Source organism: Dermacentor silvarum, chromosome 1, assembly GCF_013339745.2.
Source record: "Dermacentor silvarum isolate Dsil-2018 chromosome 1, BIME_Dsil_1.4, whole genome shotgun sequence".
Taxonomy (NCBI): Eukaryota; Metazoa; Arthropoda; class Arachnida; order Ixodida; family Ixodidae; genus Dermacentor; species Dermacentor silvarum.
The window spans coordinates 393,073,401-393,098,261 of record NC_051154.1 but is presented as its reverse complement, the minus strand read 5'-3'; the positions used below and the strand labels follow the sequence as shown (position 1 = coordinate 393,098,261).

General features: G+C 45.5%; 1 protein-coding gene across 3 annotated transcripts in view; it reads left to right on the top strand.

Annotated features, from left to right (window-relative positions):
• LOC119437531 (saccharopine dehydrogenase-like oxidoreductase) overlaps positions 1-24,861 on the top strand; it is a 134,749-nt gene that overhangs the window by 84,720 nt on the left and 25,168 nt on the right. For 2 of the 3 annotated variants that reach the window (XM_037704536.2, XM_049660671.1), the window contains 3 exons: positions 4,965-5,107; positions 16,441-16,558; positions 22,792-22,911. In XM_037704536.2, the coding sequence (XP_037560464.1) occupies positions 4,965-5,107; positions 16,441-16,558; positions 22,792-22,911 (381 nt within the window). The remainder of the gene's footprint in view (positions 1-4,964; positions 5,108-16,440; positions 16,559-22,791; positions 22,912-24,861) is intronic. The other variant, XM_049660670.1, reaches the window with a different exon arrangement.

Genomic DNA, 24,861 nt, shown 5'->3' with positions numbered 1-24,861 from the left:
CCCCAGCACCTGCACCATGCAAGAATATTATTTAAACTACAACATAAACTAGTTTGATCATGGAGAGAAACAATATCTTTAAAGAGCACACAATCATCGGCAAATAATCGAATTTGTACACCACCTTCAACCTTGTTTACAATATCATTAATATATAGAATAAAAAGAAGAGCACCGAGTACACTGCCCTGGGGAACACCCGATGTGACCGGAAGGCAGCCCGATTTTTCGCCATTTATCTCAACAAATTGTTTCCAGTTAGACAAATAAGCAGAAACCCAAGAGATAAACATCTGAGGGATTACTGCATTTTCAAGTTTTAGAATTAATTTATCATGAGGGACCGTATCGAATGCCTTACGGAAGTCAAGGAAAATTATGTCAATTTGTCCGTTTTTATCAAGGGTTGATGCAAAGGAATGAACTGCAGTGACCAGCTGTGTGACAGTCGAATACCCTCTTCTGAACCCGTGCTGAAAGTTAGTTAAAATTGAATGCTTTTCTAAATATTTGGTTATGCTTTTTGCTATGATATGTTCGATGAGTTTGCAGCATGATGACGTTAAAGAAATAGGACAGTAATTTTCTACAAGTAGACGGTCTCCCTTTTTATAAATTGGTGCTATTCGGGCTGTTCTCCAATCACTCGGTAATTCGGACGACAATAATGAAGCATAGAATATTATAACAAGAAACTTTGATAAGGTTACAGCATATCTACGGAGAAACAAGTTAGGGACATTGTCAGGCCCACTTGAACATTTCGGTTTTAGATTCAACACCATAGACAGTACACCAGCATACGATATAAAATTCACATCAAACGGTTGGTACACTGGGCAGTTATGTGAAGAATCACTGGGATTCGAGAAGACACTGTGGAAAAACATATTAAAGTGATGAGCAAGTTCTACATTCTCCGTAACCATCTGTCCATTTATTGTCATTTGGGATATTGGTTTCTTCTTCTCGGCTATGTAATTCCAAAATTTACTTGGATCGTTTGTAATAAAATTAGGCAGAGATGAGTTAAAATAATAATCCTTTGCACCACGCACGGCAATTGCAAGCGTGTCTTGCACTTCAGATACTAAGTTTGGCTGCGCATGGGCCTTTTTTAATCTCTTAATTTTACGTTTCATATGAATGATGTTGCGATTGATCCATGGCGTTTGCTTGTGAACTTGTTTTTTCTTATTTGGTATGAATTTATCAAGGCAAAAATGACACAAGTCCTTAAAGCAGGTCCAAAGTAAGTTAACATTTTTTTCGTCAAAATCAGTTAGACAATTTTCCAAGTAATCAATCATGCATGCGTCGTTTGCGCGAGAATAATCTTTGACAAAACGAACAGATGATTTTTTAGTTTTAGCACAGGTAACAAGCTGTAAACAAACACAAACAAGGTAGTGGTCAGATAGCCCTTGCTCGATCACCACCGTGAATTCAGCGAATTTCCTAGCTAAGAAAACAAGGTCCAATACTGAAGATGAAGAACCCTGTACACGTGTCGGCTCAAGAACAACTTGTCTGAGATCATGTGTTAACATGATATCAAAGAGTACATTAACATCCTGACTGTGATGTGACCCAGGCTGAAGACGTATCCAGTCTACACCAGGCAAATTAAAATCGCCTAGAAGAATAATCTTACTGTTTAAATATTTATTCATACAAGACCGTAATTCATGCAAAAATTCAGGAGGGGAGTCAGGAGGTCTGTACATTGCGAATATAACGAGGGTATAACCTCAAAGCGATACCTTAATGCATAAACATTCCGAGGTAGGTATTATTTCCAGAATGATAGCCTCTATCGAATTTTTAATTAGGACTGCAACACCTCCTCCCCTAGAAGACCTATCCACGCGATAAACACTATAGGAGGGAGGAAATATGTCTTGGTCATTAATATCCTCGCGAAGCCATGTTTCGGTAATAACAGTAATGTGAGGATCGTGTTGAAGCAACAGTATTTCAAAGGAATCTGCTTTACTTAAAATACTTCTAGAATTAGGATTTATTAACCGTAGTTCCTTATTCCTTGAAGGTTCATTGTTTCACGATTGCGTTTGCCGAGGGCGACTATCTGCAATCTGCAACCGTTTGTTTTGCGATTCATCCCAAAAGAAAACATGTCTGTCCACTTTGAGCTTGCCGTGTACAAGTGACCCCTTCTTTCCTTGAAGTTTATCGTTTCTTGCACTTTCCCACAGAAGCTTGCGCTTCTTTAAGGTAGATTGCGAGTAGTCGTTCTGGATGAAAATGCTAGTTCCCTTCAGTTTTTTTGCATTTTGCAGTATTTCTTTCTTTTCATTAAAATTCTGAAGATACAGAATTACCGGTCGCTTGTCACCTTGTTTTCCTAATCTATGAATCCGACCGACAGAATCACACTGTACATTCAATTTTTCATTAAATACATCCTTAACAACTTTATCTTTGAGTGCATTTTCTGTTTCATTTGGAATTTCAGGTATGCCATGAATGACCAAATTAGATCGTCGGCTTCGATCCTCAAGGTCTGTTAGCTTTTTAGCCTGGAAGCTGATCAAATGCTCAATAGACTGTAAACTCTCGGTATTTGCTACCGGGGTATCTATTGTTTGCGTGATTTGTGTCTGCATTTTGTTAAACGCGCCGTAAAGTTCCAAAACCAGCTTCTCAGTTTTCAAGAAATGCGTTTGCAGTTCTTGTATATCATTACGAAGAGTAGTCTGCCCTTCTAATAACTGCTTAGGCATCTCGGTCTGTGTAGGGCTGGGATTTTCTTCAACATCACCGCAAAGTAGCAATTTACACACAACGAGACACTCATAAGCCATAGCAAAGCATCGCCGTGGGCACGGCAAGACCATAACACCACGATAATCGCTACGCAAGGAGCTTGTATCGGAACCAACCTGCACAATGAAGAACAAGGCTCCTGTCAGTGTCATGGCCGTTCCTGGTCCGCCGTGCCCACAGAAGGAAAATTCCTGCGGCGCCACTTTTATACGGGCGATCACCGATCACGTCACAGCGCTGCGCTCAAAAGGGGTTGCTAGGAGCAGGGTTGCGTCTGGAGATGACGAGATTGCAGGCACCATATCACCGCCGAGTGTGCATATGCGTACATCGCAGAAACGATGTTCGCCGAGTCGTTCATGAACAGTAGTTGATACCACGGTGAATCCAAGAAAGCCCTGCACAATGACGAACAAGGCTCCTGTCAGTGTCATGGCCGTTCCTGGTCCGCCGTGCCCACAGAAGGAAAATTCCTGCGGCGGCGCTTTTATACGGGCGATCACCGATGACGTCACAGCGCTGCGCTCAAAAGGGGTCGCTAGGAGCAGGGTTGCGTCTGGAGATGACGAGATTGCAGGCACCATATCACCGCTGAGTGTGCATATGCGTACATCGCAGAAACGATGTTCGCCGAGTCGTTCATGAACAGTAGTTGATACCACGAATCCAAGAAAGCCCTGCACAATGAAGAACAAGGCTCCTGTCAGTGTCATGGCCGTTCCTGGTCCGCCGTGCCCACAATCTCTATGAGACATACCATAGACTCTAGATTAATTTTTACCACTAGGGGTTCCTTAACCGAGCGTTTTTGTATTCTGCCCCCATCGGAATGCAGCCGCTGCAGACAGGATTGAAGCCGCGTCCTCGAGCTCTGCAGAGCAACGCCATAACCACTGGGCTACCTCAGCGGATGAGCACTCTGCTGGTGTCTTATTTTGTGCAGGTTATTTCAGCTTCGTATGTCACGACAGAATACCGCTCTCGCGATCTACCTTTTGCACGTGGTACCTGGCATAAAACCGACAAGCAAAAGGCCTCTGCGCGAAGCCCAATGCACGGGACATGTCCTGGCCTGACGTATGGAACGAGGCTCTGCATGTGCTTGAATTGGTGATAAACAATGCACGGGATTTAATTGCCATGACATGGCATACCTGCTGTGGTGACTTAGCGGCTAAGGCGTGGCGCTGCTTAGCATGAGGTCGCGGGATCAAATCCCGGCAGAGGAGGCCGTATTTTGATGGGGGCAAAATGCAATAACGCCCATGTGCCCTGCATTCGGTGCATATTAAAGATTCGCAGGTGCTCAAAATTAATCTGGAGTCCCCCACTTGGGCTTACGCCTAATGAAATGGCGGTTGCGGCACTTAAAACCCAAGAATGTAATTTTATGGCATGGCATATTTTCCCAATATTTTCTGTTGTCCTTCTGAATGAACGGTTACTGTGCAGCCCTCATGGTGGATCAGTGGCCGTGACATTCTGCTGCTCAGCACGATCTCACGGGTTCGACTCCCGGCAGTGGCGGCCACGTTTCCATGCAGGCAAAATGCAAAAACGCTGTAAATAGATTTACGTGCACATTACATACCACCGAGTGGTCAAAAGTGATTCAGAATCAGCACGCAGAAAGGATTCTGGTACTCGTATAACGTTTTACGCTCAACTAGAGTCAACCGGAGCCTCTTGGTGCTGAACAAGTGCCAAGTTTTGCTCTATCATTTTGCTCATGCATTGCTCCATTAGCGGACGTGTTTGCTTCTGGCTCACCTCGCGGAACATTTCACTTTTCAAGTCTCTTCAAGAAAGTGCCATTACAGAACAAAAATTACACATATGGATTTTTAAAGGAGGCTTTTGCGCTAAGACCACTTAGGTATTTTTAACGAGTGCTGATGTCTCAGCGAGGAGGACTTTATTCATTCCAGCGCCTACCATGACTAGGAAACAATGTCATGGCCTCTTCAGCAGCAAAACCCCATAGCCAGTGATGCATTACTGTGGATCATTGCTAACTCGATATCACTTCTAGAAGATGCCATCAAGTGAACAAATAGCAAACAAGTGGGTTTACTGTAAAGGTCAGAGAGAAAGTGAAATAAGGCCTTTCTCATTTTGCTAACTACGGTTTGGTATCAGCAACCCACAATGATATCGGTGCATAAATGTATATGCAGGGCATGAAAGTAAACTTTGGCACATGGAAGAGCATCATCCATATGCTGGCGCACGCATCAGAGCTCGCAGACTTACGGCGGCAGAATCGTGAGAAGCTCTTCACCAAGCCGCTTCCGCAGCGCCTCTCACGCTTGACTCGAAGGTAGGCCTTTCAACATCTCGTAGGTGATCAGTCAGCGGTATCTTAGACTGTAGGTTGCACACTAACCAGAAAGTTCCACCTTAGAGCCGCTGAGCTGATCCCAATGAAACTGTTAAGATTGCATGCCTTTTTAAGATTTATTAGTTCTTAATGTGAAGTTTAAATTTTTTAAACGCATATTTAGAAAACTCCAGTTTTATGAAACTTAAACTAAAGAAAAGCATTGTGCGTCAAAGACGTGAGAACGGTAACAGCACACCGCAAACATACACTCATGCAGCTACATGAAGCAAATTGTTTGGCTTGCTCACCGCATGACAGGAAAAAGTAAAAAGGCATCAGCAAATGCTTCATGTTCGCGTTGTTTCTCTTAAAAATATAGTTTGCACTGGTTGGTCATATGTGATGGCAATAAAATGCAGTGGCGTAGAAAGACATGGACAAAAAACGCAAACGACTGGGCGTACGTGCCATGTGGAAACAAAATGACAACCATATTGCTAAACTAAGCGATCTCAGCTATGAAGCTCTAGTGGATAACGCAAAACATCGCATGATATTACGCATTGGACAGTGTGAAATTAAACAATTGCATTGTTCTGCATTACACAAAACGAAACTTTGACACAAGTTGGGCTTATGATGTGTGTTTTTTTTTTAGATGCTTTATTTCTATTTGCTGAGTGTGATTGCCATTAATGTTTTTCGCATCTCTTTTTTTTAACTTGTATCTTCTTCTTTCTGAGGTTTTACGTGCCAAAACCAGTTCTGATTATGAGGCACGCCGTAGTGGAGGGCTTCGGATTAATTTTGACCACCTGGTGTTCTTTAACGTGCACTACAATGCAAGCACATGGGCGTTTTTGCATTTCGCCTGCATCGAAATGCGGCCGCCGTGGCCGGGATTCGATCCCGCTACCTCGTGCTCAGCAGCGCAACGCCTTAGCTGACTGAGCCACCCCGGCAGGTTTTTTACCTTGTATATTGTTTTAAAGTTAGCTTTGATGATGTTGCATTCTGCCCTATGTAATACCCTCCAACTGAGGGCCTTTAGGGTATACTGAAATAAATACTGAAATAAATTGTACGCATCGCTGATAGTTGTGTAGCATGTAAATAACTGCGCCTTCACAGCATGTGCTACGGGTCGGCAATAAAGCCCTCCACCAGTATTATGGCCATGCAACACACCAGCATAAACGAGTATGCTAGAGTGTCTTTCAGTTTTTTTTTCATGAGAAACTTTGGCAAACTTTGTTGAGTAGGATGTGCCTGTCTTGCATTCTTTCGCACCTCAAAGGGATTCAACCGTCCTATGTTGGGATTGAAATTCGGCCCCTACAGCACAACAGCCATATGCTCCACAATTCCACGCATGCGTCTACAATGCCAGCGCGAGGTAGCTCTTTCAGATGTCAGGCGTGTACGGTGCATTTTATAGAAAGAGCGAATGCGCTTGCACACGCATCAGTTTTTCGTAGGTCACAGACTCGGGAATGAAACGCGTGAGTGAGGGTCAATCTTACTGTTGTCTTTTGCGTGCATCACGTAACTAAGCAGCAACAAGTTGCTGATGCTAGTCACTCCCATTCTTCCCTCATGGGTTCTAGTGCTTTGAGACGCGTGTTAGGCTGCACCGGTATCGGCCCAAGTCGTAAGAAAACAGTTTGTTACGTTTCTTCACTGTAGTACAAAAACAAAATCAGTCGTCACGCCATCGCCTTCATGCTCACTTCGTCGGCATTATGGTCGTCTTACTGTTGTCACCCACGTCATGCACACACAATTGCTTCATGTACATACAAATGTTGGTCAAGCTGGTGATAACGCTTTGCAGAAGCTCGAAAGGTGCTGCATGGCTGCCTGCAAAATCCTTCGCGTAACACATATTCCTGCATTGCGTGTTTCAAGGAGGTGGATGCTATACCTGGCGCATCAGCACGAACGGTAGAACTGCTGCAGCTGAAAGCCAGTTCCAAATCATCAGTGATGGTTGGCGTAGTGGAGTCTTCAGAAACTGTCCAAATTTGGAGGTATTCTTACGCGTCGAGTTGGATGTTTCAGGAGCTTTACAAAATGCATACAGTGCTTTCAGCTTGTTATAAATGTGCATGTCGTAACAGCCGTGAGTTGCTGCAAAACTGCTGGTTTTTTTTCATAGCTGAATTTAAAAAATTAGCACAACAGCTTATAAAATATGTTTGTCAGTAGACAGACTCGTTAAGACCGTAGCACAACCTATCCAAACAGGGGGCCAGGAGTTCGTTGGTCCCAAAGTGCGGGGTAATGTTTTCGCTGTGACTGCTCAGTCGCTCAATTCACCGATCGATTGTGCAGTCTAATGGCTAAATTTCCTCGGCACTAAAGTAGTTCAGCTTTAACTTCCAGCCACTTGGGATCTCCAAGAACTTTTATGAAACGTGTGGAATGTGTCGGCGTTGGTGTTACGTTATAATACACTGTGGCCTTGTCATGTTTATGCGATCGCCAACTCTGCTATTGATTAGAGCTAGCAGTTCAAAAGCCCATTCAAGAGCGCTGCTTACCGCACACGTGAGGCGCGCAGCCACAGGCTCACTATAATTTCTTTGAAAAACGAAGCTCTGTAGGTGAATGCTCCTGGACTTTACTGACCATAGCTGCTGGTAGTCAAAGGATACTGAAACACTTTTCACTCTATTATCAACGACAATGAAAACACCCCTGCCACGTACAATGCGACCTTTGGGATAGACGTTTACGTGAGATGGAAAAGCTTCTGCATTGAAAATACTGTCGTCAAGCCACGACTCGGTACCTAAAATGATGTCAGCATTAGTAGTAGCCACGAGCCCCCAAAACACATTCTTTTTATTTCTTAGGCTCCAACAGTTTACGACGACGAAGACAAGTTCTTGCTGATTGCGGTTTTGGCGTCGCACGGACATTTTTGATTGTTATTGCACCGCTCCTGTTATCATATGACGAATTGTGCATAAATGTTTGCCTCCCATAACCAACTTATTTAGGTGGAGCTTGAAATTTTCATTGTGCTTCTTGGCAAATGCGACCAGCTTTTTCCTTTCCACCTGGATGCTAATTGAGCAATCCTCACTGACAAGGTGGTACCTTTTGGTTTGCACACCTTCGCAAGTACATTTTGTTCTTCTTTGAAGGAACGAAATTTCGCTAGAATGGGTCTGTTATTTGTGGCACAAAAATGACGTATCCTGTGGACGTGCTGAATAACTGATGATGTCACCTGAACACCCAAAGACCTGCACAAACTGACAGCACTTGACACATCAGAATCTTCCCAACTGTCGTTCAACGTGTTCCTCAAGCAGAAAAAGGGCAAATTGTTCCTGCGTGACCTATTTTTTATTTATTATCGTACTCTCAATCACCCAAAAGGCTTTACAGAAAGGAGGGGCAAGAACAAATGTAAGTATTAATGGTGGTCTTGAAATTCTTGGAGTCAGAGATGGCGGTGATGGAGGCAGGGAGGTGGTTCCAGTCTTTTCAGGTTCTTTGTATAAGTGAGTCAGAATAGATTTTTGTGCGACAAAGGGGTAAACCAACTTTCTGGAATGATCAATGCGAGAGGACACGTATGATGGCCAATGTAGTAATTCTTCCCTAAGTGTGAGGTCGAAGTAAAATATTTTATGGAAGAGGCACAGTTGAGAACACTGTCGGCACAGAGCGAGGTCTGGTAGGTCAAGAGTTAGTTTCATTGCGGAGACGCTAGAATAAGGACTATAGTTAAAAAGTATAAACCGGGCGCTGCGATTCTGGATAAGCTATAAAAAGTTTGTTAGTGTTACCTGGCCAGGATCCCAAATTGAGCAGGCGTACTCAAGTTTGGGTCTGACCAAGGTCTTGTAAAGTGCGAATTTTACTGTAGTATTGGCCCATGAGAAGTTCCGATGCAAAAAACCTGGCATGCGGTTAGCGTTGTTGATAATATAGTTCACATGCAAAGTCCATGATAGATTCTGGGCTATAATGACACCGAGATATTTGTAAGAAGTCACGGCGGTTAGGGGTGTGTTATTAAGAGTGTAATCAGCGGGATTAGTTGAGTAAAGCACTCGAGACACGCGCATGCTTTTACACTTGTTAATATTAAGTTTCATTAGCCAATCAGAACACCAGCGGGAAATACTATCAAGGTCAGTCTGTAATGCAGTACGGTCACAGGAGTTAGAAATTATGCGATATATTACACAATCATCAGCAAACAGTTTTATAGAAGAAGAAACTTGGGTAGGAAAATCATTGATGTATATGAGAAAGAGTAGCGGTCCTAAAACCGACCCCTGAGGTACCCCCGATGTTACTGAAGCGAAAGAAGAATCATGACCATTAGCCGAAACATATTGAAAGCGGTTAGAAAGAAAACATATAATCCAACCTAGGATGTCGGCATTGAGGTTCAAACTGTCAAGTTTAAGAAAGAGTAGCTGATGTGAGACTGAATCAAATGCCTTAGCGAAATCTAGAAAGATACAGTCGACAACGAAACCATTATCAAGAGCGCGAAATAAGTCGTTTGTAAATAATAGAAGTTATGTTTCACAGGAAATATATTTTCTAAAACCATGCTGACAGGTAAAAAAAAATTGAGTTAGATTCAAGAAAACATACCACATCTGAATAGATGACGTGTTCCATGAGCTTGCAGGGTATACTGGTCAACGAATCAGTCTGTAGTTCAGTGGAGAGTGAGAAGCACCTGATTTGTGCAAAGGAACCACTCTCCCCACCTTCCAATCACTTGGTATGGTGCAACATTGCAATGACTGTGAAAAAATCTTGCAAAGAATCAAATGATGAATACACTGATGTACATTTCAAAAACTTCGAATTAATACCGTCAGGGCCAGCACTGCTAGAGACTTTTAGGGTTTCAATTAAACGAGAAATACCAGTTCAATCAAACGCAATAGTATACATAGGGGAAAAACCCGAGTCGGGATAATCAGGATATAAAACAGGATTATTATGCAAGAAAAAGGAAATAAATGCATTATTTGTTATGTCACAACAATCCTTGTTATCTACAGCAGGGGTTCTCAAATACAGTCATCCCACGGAACCCTGCTAAGCTCCATAAAGTGCCAAGGAACCCCCCCCCCCCCCCCGAATTAACCGAATCTCGAGTTATCGAGGGTATCAAGAAAACAATAAACAAATACTTCATACGTCATCACGCTTCTATTTACTCCATGAATCGTCAAATCTTGTTTCTATTTAGCACAAGACCAGTGCGGAAGCTGAAATTCTCTTCATCTCATGACTGATTAGCGCTAGCAGCGGCGAAGGCCTCGCGACATCCTTCGCGGCGCGCGTTTTCATCTGAGACGCGCTTTGCACACCAACGGGCGCACATCTCGATTATTTTTTCGCCACTCAGCTGCTCGCCAACAAATTGTCCGTCCATCGCGATGTAGCTGGTGCTTTTTATCTTCGACAGCTTTGCACTGAATCAAAGCGAAACAACCGCGGCCGCTATCGACGATCATGGACGGCGACTTTACGGTTCAGAAGGCAGGCGGCTGACACACGCACAAAGTCTAAACGAAACTACCATTCGCTGCAAGAAGTGCAGACGAAACTGCGGCCGGTCGCTATCGACGCTGCCATGGGAGGCGACAGCGCGGTTGTGAAGACACGCAGCCGACGCGCGCATCGAGTGAAAACGAAACTACTATTTGCCGCAACCGCGGCGGACGAAACTGCGGTGGTTTCGACGCGATTAGAGATAGCGACTACGCACTTACGGAGGCAAGCGGCTAGCCGCCAATGCGGTGTTGCGTGCGGCGATAAACGCAAGAATAAAGGCTTTAAAGGTTAGGCACGAAGCGCTTCGGCGTTGCTGTCAGTCACGTGCCGCTTACGATCGCCGCTGAGGACCACGGCGATGCGGACTACGCCGATTCGTTTCGGTTGGACGCTACGCCGTTCTTGCTCTTCTGCGGCGCGCATTTGCGGCGCTCCGCGCATTTTTTTTTTTTTTCCTCCAACGTATACGTCAGTGCGCACACTATCGGCACCGACCCTATCTACAAATAGGAGAAACGCGCATGGTGGTAAGCTACGGCCTCCGAGATTCAAGTGTGAAAGCTTAGGCGCGCTGCCCGTTCTCAGAGGTTGGGTGGCTAAAAGCTGCTTGCGTATTTATTGCGCAGTTCGCGTGTTGCTTTTACGCACTGTGATGTGCTTTTTGACACTCGGGCATGGGTAATGGAGGTTCTTTCGATCAAGCCTGCGCACCTCGTGTTCGCCGTTTTAGACACTTGTCGAGAGCGGGACCAGGGAAAATTTATCAGTGGCTCGCGGAACCCCGAGCAGGGGCCTGCGGAACCCGTACGTTCCGCGGAACCCACTTTGAGAACCCATGATCTACAGGAATGCCACCAGTATCACAAAGCTCAATCAAGGTTTCATTTTTGCTGTTGACTGTGCACCAAAATTTTCTAGGATTGTCACGTAGAAGTGTTGGTAGTGTGCTACAATAAAAGTCATCCTTGGCGCGTGCTATAGCCTGTTTGTATCCGTTATCTGCGTTAGTGTAAGCAAACCAGCTCGAGGCATTTGTGGATCTTTTTGTGCGTCGAAGTAACCTTTTCTTTTTATTTAAAAGCCGTTTAAATTGTGCGTTGAACCAAGGTGCCCGAGACTTAGTTGTAATACGCTTCAGTGGGATATAACGGTCCATTAGGTATTTTATTTTATCTTTAAACAAAGCCCAGTTTGCTTCCACCGTGCAAGTGTACAAATTCAGCCAATATTCGCTAATGAAGGATGACAATTCAGAATTAATAGCGGTGATGTCAGCATTCTTATAATCACGAATAACTTTGGATGATTTGACCGAAGGGGTGCAAGCACGTAAATCAAAAAGTAGAATGCAATGATCACCACCGCCAGGAAAATGTTGAACACTTGGAACTAGGTTAGGGGTTGTGATTAAAATGAGGTACAAAACGGTGGCTGAATGACTGGAACTTCGTGTCGGTTTAGTGACAAGTTGCGTGAGGTTAAAATCAAGACATAGATTAATGAACATGAGGCACTCAGATCCACCATTTATAACTGTAGGTTGGGATTTCCAGTCAATCCCTGGAAAGTTAAAATCACCCACTAAGAATAAAGGGCATGAAGAAAACTGTTGTGTCAAGTTGCTTAAAATGTCGGGAAGTTCATTGCAAAATGTGTTAGTTAAACTAGGTGACCGGTAGCAGGCACTAAAGATTAAGTCTTTGTGATCGACAGTTATTCGAGCGCATACAAATTCCAAATCAGTAGAAATAGTTATCTCGCGGCAAGATATGGTATCACGGACGGCTATGAGCACTCCGCCGCCTGTCCGCTGCTCGCGGTCTCAATGAAAGAATTTATAGTTACTTTCACATTCAAAAATTTCGTGATTAGCCATCTGATTTGAGAGCCACGTTTCTGTAAGAACGACTATGTCTGCTGAACTTGTGTCTATTAGAGAGGACAAAGATTCGCATTTATTAGCTACGCTGCGCACATTAGAATAGAAGACAGAGACCTGTTTACGATTCGGGTTAGTAATAAGCTATGACGGTGCTGCATGTGCACTGCTAGTACCTCTGGAAGAACGGTTGCTATTGTTAGTGACAGGAGCCACGCCTGAATGAAGTTCATAAACCTGGTCAGTAGTGGGACAATACACGTAGGTTTTCCTATTTATATGCAGTTTGTTAAGACGAAGTGTGTACTGTTGGCCACTATTCTTGCCGAATTCAATAAGTTTCTTTCGACATTGACGTGTAGCTCTGCAAAAGTCCTCAGCCACAGATATGCCTGTACCGCGAAATTTTGAATGCTGAGAAAGGATGCTTTCCTTCAGTTTTGAGGAACCAAATTTTACTATTATTGGCCGTGTTTTGCCCAAGACGTGCGTACCCAGACGGTGTGCGCATGAAATGCTGTCATCAGGAAACGTAAGATTTAAAATATGGGTGAGTGACTCACGAACATGGCACTCGGGCTGCGCCCAGTTTTCCGTAGGACTATTGACAAGCCGTAAAAGATCAAGTTGTCACGTCGCGATCTATCCTCAAGTTCATAGAGTCGTGAATTTAGTATTACAGTTTCATTCTTAACACTGCTCACAATACCAGGTAGGTTCTCGTCATGCCGAGATGAATCAAACGATTCAACAACGGATTCGACAGCGGAAAGTCTGGTTGTTATGTCAGACACCTTTTGTTCCAGTTGTTCTTGATTCCGTCTTACTTCGGTTAGCATTTGCATCATCTCAGCATGACCTGCATCTACTTTTGCTGACAATGTGGCAAACGCAGCCAGAACGTTACTATCATTGGCAGGCCCTGGATTCGTTTCAACGTCGCCAGCCAACAACAACAACATGACAACATGCGCACATTCACTAGCGATATCCAAAAGAACTATTGGGCTTGGGAGGAGCAGCAGGCAAACATCATGTAAGCGTTTAGCATGTAAAGAGGGATATTTACTGACCTGCACAACGAAGCAGAAAGGATTGAAAACCGGCTGCATAGCTGCTGCTCCTCCGTGCCCACTAAATGGAAACGATGCGGCGATGCGTTTAAATCTGTGGTGGTGACTGATGCTGTTGCCAATGACACTGTCCTGGTGAAGCCCGTCAATGTTGCCGTGTGCTCCCTCAGTGGCGAAGAAACGTTTGGAAAAGGCAGCACCGGTATCCCGGAAGATAACGGTACGACAGTGACTGATCCATCGGGCGGCAAGGGCGCACATGCTGATAACAAGGCCTGCACAACGAAGCAGAAAGGATTGAAAACCGGCTGCATAGCTGCTGCTTCTCCATGCCCACTTGGCCATCTTGGCACCTTACGACTTGGTGCAACTATGTTGTTAACGAAGAGTTCTCAGATTTGAGCTCGTGCAAATTAGCTCCTAACTGTTTTAGGCTAGATAATCACAGATATTTGTGCCGTAAGCTTATCGTCAGCGGCCTTCTGGTTTGCTTTGATGTCCTTGAGCGCCTCAAGCACTTTATTCTGACCTTCATGTTTTTTAGGCAGTGAGCGTAATGCCCTATGAAGCTCTTGTTTCTGCTCTGCAGTGAATGGTCCCGGATTTATCTCGACATCACCGGACCACAAGTGCAGAACCGCCCAACAATTCTGCGAAATTTTCTCAGAGAGCCATTGAAAACAAGCACACACAAGACTTGAAAGGTTGGGTTTCGGTGCCGTCGCATGACACCAGTCATATCGATAATGGAATCATGAAAGTAAGGCATACTGAACTGAAGAGCGATAGACTGCAAGTTTCCCGTCCTCTTGACAGCACCGAAACCCATAGGTGGCTGGCAGAGCAAGCACCTAAATAGTTCGTGATCACATGATGACACACGTGGCTTGTCAGGCGGACTGATCAAAGATCTGGTCGATATCCGGAAAGGCGGCAGGTAAACCAATGCAGCGGAGTACCGCTGGTAGCCAGGGAACGTTGGACATGTTCAATGTAGTGTGGTTGGTTCATCCAATTAGCGACAAAACTATTAGTGCTTGTAAAATCTGAAAGCGACAGACCAGAAGTATCCCGTCTCAATGACAGCACCAAAACCACTTAAAAGCACGTTCACGCGCCAGCTTTCATTCACAACAGTGCTAACATTCTAGCAAAGCCGTGTTTCCGTTCGGCCACAGCCGCTGGAATGAAAGTGGCGAATAAATAATGGGGGGGGGTCAACCTCACCACTCTCTTTCGCGTCATACGTCTCTTGGCCGTACACTTCTCACCATTCTTCCCTTGACAAAACATCAAACATCGCCTTCATCCTTATGACATCACTCCAACAACTCACAGTGCGTGTTCGCACGAACTTCTCTTTCCGTGTTGGCATAGCTTGTGAACGGTGTAGTGAATAAACATAAAAACTACATTATATAAAGCTGTGACTTGTGCGGTACAAAACCATGTATTACATGAGAATACACATTGCATAGGATTAAAATAAGGACAATTGTGCACATCGCATTTAGTTTTATAGCATTCAATTTACCACTTCAAGAAAGTTTCGATACCCATAGATTATGACATGTGCGTAGAATCTGCGTAAACTTTCTTTCGTATCTCGCGCCACAGCTTTTAACGCGAAATATACAAAAGAGAAAAATTTAGCGGGCTGGAAACTGTTGAACACGATGTGTTCAAATGCACAGCACAATTTGGCATTTTAACATACGCCATAAAAGCAGCAAATATTAATCTTGATAAATTTTGCTGGCCATAGATAACACAAAAAATATTCCTGGTTTACGGATTGCGACAGCTGACGGAATAGGGTTGGCCTCAACCTAGATGATGATGATGATTTATAGCCACCCCCTTTGAAACGGGGCAGTGACAAATAGTCACCTAGCATGCTTGAGTGACTCAGGTACGATATACATGCTTTTTATTCTAGCATTTTTTTATACATCTCTGTAATCTTTTTTTTTCTCTTCCTCAAAACTTCTGTATCTACCTTGTACCGCTGACTATGCCTGAAACGGATCCAGTCGTATCAATCTCTTTTCTGCTTTTTTTTCCTCACCAATACTCTAGACGTCTCTTGCTCATTTTGTCTAGTTTAAATTCGAGTGCTTCTGGAAGGCGTACGTTACCTACAGGTCTCATTGGGTGAATCCCTTCATATTCCATGAGGATGTGAGTGGTCTCTGGCTTTGTACAGCAGCATACACATGCCTCACCTTGTTGCAAATATTTGCTCTGGTATGTTTTTGTCCTTAAGCACCCACCTCGAGCCTTAAACAGCAAGGTGTTTCCCTTCGTGTTAGCATACAGATTATCTCTTCTAATCTCTTCTCATTCTTGTAAATTTCCATGGTCGTTCTTGTTTCCATTCTTTGCATCCAATTCACTGTCTCTGTTTCTCTCACTTTCTTCCTGATGACTCCTGGTTGTCTATTTACACTTTCAATTACCCTGTACTTGGTTGCCAACTTCATTGACCTTTTTCTCCATTCTGATTCCACGCTTTTCAGGTACATATACTTGTGCACTTTAGCCGCCCATTTATTTTCACCCAAGTTCTCGAATCTTTCTTCAATACTAATTTTGCTCTGCACTTCTCTGCCTTCAAACGAGGGCCAACCCATGTCAACCTGAACCTAGTGTCTCGTAGCCTTCTTTTTAACAACTTGGCCCATGTTAACTGGGACCCAGTGTATTAGTATGAACGCGCCCCTTCAGTGTCTATTTTTGCTCACTTCACTGGCAATTTGGTACCAGAAGGACATCAAAAAGTGTGAACACAATATTTTCATAGCTGCTGCAAGAATAATCAGTGTGTTTTCCAGGTATGCCTTGTTCTGGACTGATGTGGCTAAAAGCTGGTGCGTGCCGTACATGGGCTGTGACCGGTCCGTGATGCTTCGCAGCGAGATGTTTCGACACCAGCTGTGTGGCTTGAAGCCGGTCAGTAGTCATCATCTCACTTCTTTAAGATGATGCAAACATTTCAACGGAGCAGCAGTGCTGTGTTTTCATATGTCATGCTCCAGGCAATCCCAAACTGTGTCTACAAATATTCTAAATCAGCACTGTTAGCCATAATTGGCCCACACGAGAGCACGCCTGTTGTGTTGATATTCCTGTGCAACAATGGTGGAGCACCACTTAGGTATGTTACGTCTCAGATGGCCTGCCCAATATGAAAGGAAAAAAATTGTGGCAGAAGTAATCGAAGGTGGTTGCCAAGTCAGCGATAGCTTTCTTGTGTAACCTGCTACATATTCCTAAAATGTCCATGAATGACGAATGACGAAACCATATGGGCACATCAGCAGGCAGAGGAAGCGTTGCAATCTTGCTTTTAACCACACTGCTGAATGATAACCTTGACATGTTATGTCTTGTTGTAATCACTGCGCCCCAGTTGAAACTCCGTAGCATCCCACACTATCCGTTTTGTTTTCCGATTCAACTTTTTCTGCCATAGCTATTGGTAGCGCTCGAAACGGAGGTGTCTGCTGCAATTGTGGTGCTTTTCCTTTAATGTATTTAATTATACATACCCCTTGTGGTATGTCATTTATTGGCTCATTTATTCTCGGGATTGGCCTAGAACAGGCTCATACCAATATCGCATACACAGTGCTGAAGTTGTGTGTTCGCGCACAACGCCAGTGACCCTAGTTGTCTACTAGGTCAGACAGCATCCAGCAGCAAGTTGTCTATTCAGGCAGCTACCTAGTGACTCATGTTGGTCTGTTTGACAAGATAGCAGCCAGTGCAAACCTAGTGACCCAAGTTAGATGACAAGAAGTAGTTTATTGATTTCAAAATGTACAGAGGTCGGCCGGAATAAGCAGCATCCGGCCTGCTACTCTACATAAGGGAAGGGGAAGAGGGGAAGAAAGAGGGTCACAATGGGGGATGGTAATGGGAGGAACTAGGTGAAAGGACACATTGCATAAATGTTATCTCAAGCGTGAGTCCAGGCCCATGTCGCCTAAGAAACGTGGAAAAGCACACATTGCCTCTATTGTCTGCCAACTCTGTGGCCCTGCGCCTAGCAAGAGGTCCTCCGACAGTGGTCTATTATATAAATGCCTCAAGGTGGCTGCCAGTGTGAGTCTTTCGCGTGCATATTCAGGGCCCACCACTAGCACATGGTCTATAGTCTCTATAACAACATACACTGAACATTCCGGGGAGTCTGTCCGTCCAATGATGTGCAAATATTTGCGCATGAAAGCGACGCCTAATCGCAGTCTGTGTATCAGGCATGCATGAGGGCGTGGAATTCCACGCACAACAGCAAATTGCATATCGAGATCCAGCCTTTTAAGGCGAACGTGACGAGCGTCTGACTGGGCCCAGTATGTTTTCATCGCACTCCTCATTAATTTTGACAGGAGGCATGTGATGTCCGGTCTAGAGAACGGCACTACAGTTCGCAGGCCATTGCTGAGGGCACGCTTTGCTTCAGCATCGGCCATCTCATTACCATTGAGCCCACAGTGTCCCATCCATTGGAACACTATGCGGTGGTGTTTTTCTTCAGCACATGAAAGTAGCTCGGTGATCTGCAGTGCCATAACCTGATATGCAGTGTGGCGCAGAAAGCATCTCAAAATTTGCAGCGTGGGTTTTGAGTCCGTGAAAATGCACCACTGTTGAGGTCTTTCCCCACAGATGTGGCGAATCGCTTCCCATATAGCCACAAGCTCTTCAGCGGTTCATGTTGAATTATGATCTAGAATGAAACCTCGAGTCATCTGCTGGGCTCGTATCACCACAGCTGCTGTCGATGCCTTTGGTGACGCGGACCCATCTGTGTAAACATGAACATAGGCCTGGTATTCTGACACGATGTATGCCAAAGCAAGTTGTTGTAGTCCACTAACGGGAACCAATGATTTCTTTAGTATGCCGGGGACGTTCACGCATACTGAAGGTTGAACCCACGGTGGTTTGACGGGGTCATATGGAAGGGCATAGCCTGATGTTTTGTGGGGTAGATGGCTGCGGAGTGCACTCGTGAAACTGCTGTTGGGCCGCTCATGTAGAACTGACGTCAATGGATGGCAATGGTGACGTGTAAGTAAGCATAGATATACTCGAAGTGGTTCGTGGGACAGGTATACCGATAATGGGCATACGCGGGCTTCCTCAGTGGTGCCTTTGTTGGAGGCACGCTGTGGCAAGCCGAGGCATATTTTGAGTGCCTGCGCTTGAACGCTTTCTAATGTCTGTAAGCAGGAAATACTCAAGTTTGAGAGTATCGGGAGGCTGTATCGAATGTAGCCTACAAATAGAGACTGATAAAGTCGTAGTAGGGAGCCTTCCGTGGCGCCCCATTTCATGCCTGCTACGAAGCGAAGAACATGGCAAATCAGATTAAGCTTTTGCTTCAACATATTCACATGCCTCCACCACAACAAACCGCGGTCAATTATAATGCCCAAGAATCTGTGGTTGGAGACATAAGGGATTATAACACCGTTAATGGAGATCGGATAGCGGCAGACGGATTTTCGCGTGAATGCAACCACAGCACATTTCTCAGCAGCTAACTTCGGTGACTTGGTATGTGCCATTGTTAATTGTGCGAGATCATCAAACTATCCAAAGCGGCCGAAGTAGCTAAAGAAAGCTATCGCTTTAAATGAAAATCAGCCAAACTGTCAATGCACGTATGTTCCCTCACATGTGTTTTTATTTTCTCTAAAAAAAGAAGTTTGGCTGCACTGCTTGCGAATTTCCTCATTTTTGTGTGGGGAGTGAAACCTTCTTAAAATAGGATCTCATTCAGATCAGAGAAATTATCAGATTATCAATGTGTGATATCACAATTATGCAACAATACTGCCGCAGAAATGCAAAATTTGATTTTTGCTTCATCAAAAAGTTTCAGAAGCTTTTTTATTACAGTAAAGCTGTCTGTGGCTATGGTTCTGTGCATTTTTCATGTCTGACAACAGACCTGCGTGTGCAAAATCGCTTCATTCTATGCAAAAGCTTATACATCTCATCACTTCAATATGCATTTTAAGTAGATTAGTTATCAATAGGCACCATTCTCAAGATCAGTAGACCCTCAGGTAGATAATAAAGGTTTCGGAATAATTTGCTGCTGTACATTTCACGTCGGTCATGTGTACGCTCGCACCGCTGTCTCTTTGCTGTCATTCCAAGCGCTTGCGTGCCTAGTTCCCTTCCGCTCTCCCGGCGTGGCAGTAGTATTCCACGCAAATTTATGCTGCGCAACAAAATAAAAGTGTGTGTGCGTGTGTCTTTCTTCGGGATAACCGGCGTCGCCGCTTATGAGAAATAAAATTTGCTTGTCTTTGATCTAAATTACAGTTAAACCTGGGTATAACGAAATTACAAGTTCCCGAAAAACTTCATTATAAAGAGGATTTCGTCATTATGAAGAGGATTTCGTTATATGCAGGTTCGGCACGAAAATTCGAAAAAGAAACGCTTACCGTATTTACTCGATTCTAACGCGCCCTCGATTGTAACGCGCACTCGTTTTCCGTTTTTGTCGAAGCACTCATCCTTCGAATGTCACACCAGATACTGGATGCGTGGACACGTGTCGTTTCGCACAACCCCGAGGCATCGGAAACGAACAGCGAGCTTGACGATGGCGTCGTCTAGTGTTACAGTATAACCCCGCTGTTACGTTCCCGGGTGCTGCGTTTTCCAGGCTGTTACGTCGTTTTCGGCCGGTCCCGGCATAGCTCCCTTAGAGCCCAATGCATTCGTAACCCTGCTGTTGCATCGCAACTGTGGGACCGTTCCCGCATCATACGTTGCGAACAGCCATCCTGCGCCGGCCCGAGCGGCCATTTTCACTTTTCATGTCGCTTGGCTTGGTGGCTTGACGCTGGCATTGGCCACCGAAAGTCCAGGGGTGACAACTATGACGTATTTTAGGTTTCCACCAGCAAAAGTATGGTCCTTGAGATCCGTATTTGCTATCTAAAGATGTTGTCTATGATGTGTTGTGGCCCTAAAATTGGTTTTGGCTCATAGATGTGCCGTATAAAGTCCAAGAGCGATAACGCAGTCGCCGCGTGCCGTATGCTGTATGTGCGAGTGAAAACGTGCGAGGGGAGCCGACGACCACGTCTAAATCTCGCACACGCAAGAAAGAAAAGCAGGGAGGAAGCACGCCTACCGTTGCGCTCGAGGCACCGGTGAGGGAGCGAGGGGGGAGGGATAGCGGGCGGCGTTGTACTGTACTCTGGCATCAACTGCGTATTGTGCGGCGGCGCGTGGTCGCACGGGCCGTATCTTGAAATCAAACTGCATTAGGGCAGAGTCTAGGCAGTGTAGGAGCGTCGGCGGCTCGTAGCTTTGTGCGTGCTGTGTGTTCTCGGGGCTCAGTTTGCGTTGAAGCGATAGACAACAGCACGAAGGTCATTTCGCTCGCTTCTGCAGCGATGCTTCTACACGCCGCCAGCGTTTGACAGCGTGTGTCCGCGCTCATCGAGTGTGATGTGCACAGTGTCTGCCAGCGTGTCGGCAAAATAAACTGGAAAAGGAGAGTGCCGGCTTGACAGGCTAGGCCAGCTGCAGCAAGCGGCAGGATCAGGTTTGAATGAAGGGAGGGGAAAGGTCACGCCCGCGGCAAAGAGATCGCCAGGTCGAGGGATGCAGGCCCGTCTCACACACGCTCGCATGCACACACACGTGCGCTCGCTTCCCATTCTGTCGCAGCGAAGGTGCTTCCGGTTGCTGCTCGCACAAAAATGACAAAATTTGGGGCAAAATCTCTAGGTTGTTGGTGGGGAAAATTCATTATTTCGAGGGGGTCTCCCGCTGCCACTTCGTTACATAGAGGTCTCAAATACATGTGCTTCTATGGAGTCATGGCGGGGAATAGAAAAACTTCGTTATAACCAGGAATTCATTATATGGAGGTTCGTTATAAGCAGGTTTAACTGTATGTGTTACCTCTATGCCGTGCTAAACTGCTTCGCTGGTAAACCACCTGCACAGCTGTGGAACGGCGGTGATTTTTTTCCTTACTTCTAATGTGTGCCGCTTAAAAATTCCCACAATTTCACACGGAATCAGCTACAGTGCAATACAGTCCTCTGAACTCGTCACAGACACACCAGAAAGGCAACAAATCTCGCTCGTTTTCAGCATGCCTCTATACGTTTATTACGTTAACTTGTATAGCATGTATTTTCTGACATCATTGTGCTGTACTGTGTGAACTGAGCTTGGACTGCAGCATTTTTTCAGGTCTTACTATTTGTTGTTGCTCAAGGGTACGAGCGTGTAAGCAAATGTTGCACGTAAATTCTAATTTGTAGGTGCAAAGTGTGCAAAATTGGACATACATAACCAAGGCTATGGCTGCTGCGACCAGTGTGCACATGCGAGTGCATTGTTGTGCTTTAGATCAATGTTAAATCATTCAAGCGAAAGGAAACCAATAGACAAATGAAGAAGTCATCTGCAATCACACAATCAAGCTCATTTCAATCTCACTCAATCAATCTCAGACAGCATTACGGCATGTTTCGCTTCCAAGCACCAAAAGCAGTTCTTAGATCTGGAAAGAGCCCCTAATAAGGCTAGCCCTGGCTAGATTTGTCTTAACTCGAAGAGTATAAACAAACATGATGAAGAGGCTTAGTAATATATTGCCAGTGCGCAATAGTTAAGCGTGAAGGTGATTTTTCACCCAGGACTTTTATCTTGAACACGTAAGGCGCACCTGCCACCTTGCCTCAATTGCAACAAGTTGATGTATTTATGGATAGTCCAGGTTGGATGAAAGCAGCCGCAATTGAGCCCGCCGCATCCCATGCAGATGATAACGCCCATAGGCCCTGCTTGCCATGGGTGCCACAAGACTTGTGCTCAACACTTGCCTATTGAAAAAAGAAAACGCTGGTCTTTATATCCTTTCACCAATCTCTTGATCGAGCTTGTGCCCATGCACGTATCATTCACACACCATAAATCCTGAGAGAAGTTTGTGCCCCTGGAATTTCTTGCTTTCTTATTCGATGATAGTTCCATGACATTCAGTTTAGGCAATGTGCGTAACCTGAATCGTTCTTTTTTATTATTCAGTAGCGCTAATTTCTCAGTCTTTATTTTTGCTAACTCTCAGGCAATTTTGTTGACCCTGTTAAAAGAGGAGTCTTGTACAAGGGCTTCATGCTGTGGTGCAGGTGCAAATTCAGACGTATTTTCGGGTTCCTGACTTCATCCATGGTGTTGGACTTGCCTTCCTGGCGCTCTTCTTTCTCCTCTTCAGCTGGTTCAGCTCTGGCCGCTGGCTGCTCGAGCGGGTGAGTATAGTGCATCCCGACTGGTCAAGCATGACTTTTTTCTCAAGGTTCTCACCAAGCTTCGGTTTCACGGATGCAAAGAGAATAACGTCATTGCCTGACATTCTGTCCACCCACTTAAGACCGAATAGATTTCTAACCCGTTCACCCCCTTCGCGGGAAGTGAATGACCTTGTAGACCTTCGCTGCACTTCATCTCAGCTCGGCAACAAAGTTCGGGCATTATATTGGTGGTCTTTTTGAGATTTGTTCTCGATATCGAGACAGAAAGGCCTTGCCTATGGTCACTTTAAGGAACGAAGTGACTGCGCATCCGCCGGTTGCGGTTTATTGAACCAACTGGTACGATGGCGCTAGCGCGAGCCCTCGTCCTGCATTCTAAACCTCCTCTTCTTCTATAGTTTTCAATATACTCCCGCGGCCGCGTTGCGCGTGTGCGCTTTCAGAAGGTAGACACGATGCACAGGACGTCGGTCTTGTTGGTCGATCGACAGTACTACGTATCAGGAACGACCTTTTAGAGCACTTGAAAACATCCGGTCCACAGTGAAGTGAAGAAGGGTGGCACGTAGAAACTGGCGTTATCAGACGACGCTGGATGCGTTGGAAGCATGTCGAACGTGGTGGATGTTATAGAAGTCGGTCGATCTTATAGGAACGAAACGATAACACATTTGCAGGAAACGACGGTTGCTGTCGGCGGTTGTGATGCTTCGAGTTGACAGAGGCACAGTAGTGCGCGGTATGAGATACGACGTTCACAGATGTGGGCGTCGGGTTGAAGCATGGCAAGCGAACAACGGGCTGAACTCAGGGGCTTGGGAGGACTTCGGTACAACGGGAGTATGGTCCGAAGTCTTTTGGTAAAAGGGCGGTTCTTGAAAGAAGGCTAGGAAGGACGGCGATATGAAAGGACAGGTAGGTTTTCCAGGAACAAGGCAGCAACGTGGTTTTCGATGAAGGGCTTGAAGCTTCGAGAGGGAAGGCTGTGGACCTGCCACTACCTGCCAGTAGTTACAGTGAGCCCTGAAGGCTGGCTACTCCAGGAGCACGACACTGTGGTCGTCGAACTTGCCGAATCTTTTTCTTGTGACGCATGTTGTCGATAGGAAAGCGAACGCTGCTCCAGGCCGGCTCACCACCTTTGTCAGTCTTCTTGACGCAAGCCTTTAAGTTTCCCCACTTGCGGTCCAGCTTGTAGCCGAAGATGGTCAGGAAGCGCTTGAACGAGTTGGCCATGTTGGCCAGGGTAGTGGCAGACGGACCTCGCTCGGTGAGGACTACGACGAGGGCTCTGTGGGATCTTTAGACGCGAAGAGCCTCTTCGGCGGAAGGCTACCATAGTCTGGGAGCGGCAAGCTTCGTTGCTGAAGGTTTGACGAGAAAAGCCGTTGGAGCGCGCTTTCGTCGCGCTCGTGGCATGTTTTCTTTGGTGCAACAGATGCATTCTCTTGTTTTCCAAGTGTGCAACAACCCGACGAGTTGCGGTTGCTGCTGCCGTCCCACCAGGATGGAACAGAAGCCCATGAATCAACCGATAGCGTCCTAGCGATGGGCGGAGCCGCAGTGCTGAGAATGTCACGTACTTTCACTTTACCGTGGCTGAAGTAGTAGTTCGAGTCATCGGGCGTCTCCAGCGGTGGTGGACTTGCCGTTGTCGGCGCGATGTAGCCTTGCTGGTCAATGAAGGTGAGCTGATAAAATCGGTGCAGTCGCATACGATCGGGTCGGGGTTTTCACGTGTGGTCGGGTCGCTGACGTTGTGCTGTATCTGGTCTCGGAGCTATAATTTCTAGATCTGATTTGCCAGTGATGGTCGGTCTTCATGTTGCGGTGGCGGTCGAGCGATGAGCAAGAGCTGTGTCGATTCGGTTCGCTGTGTTGTATTTGATCACGTTGCTCGAGGCTGAGCAGCTTGCGCGATCCGTTTTCTGGTCGCTTTTCAAGCAG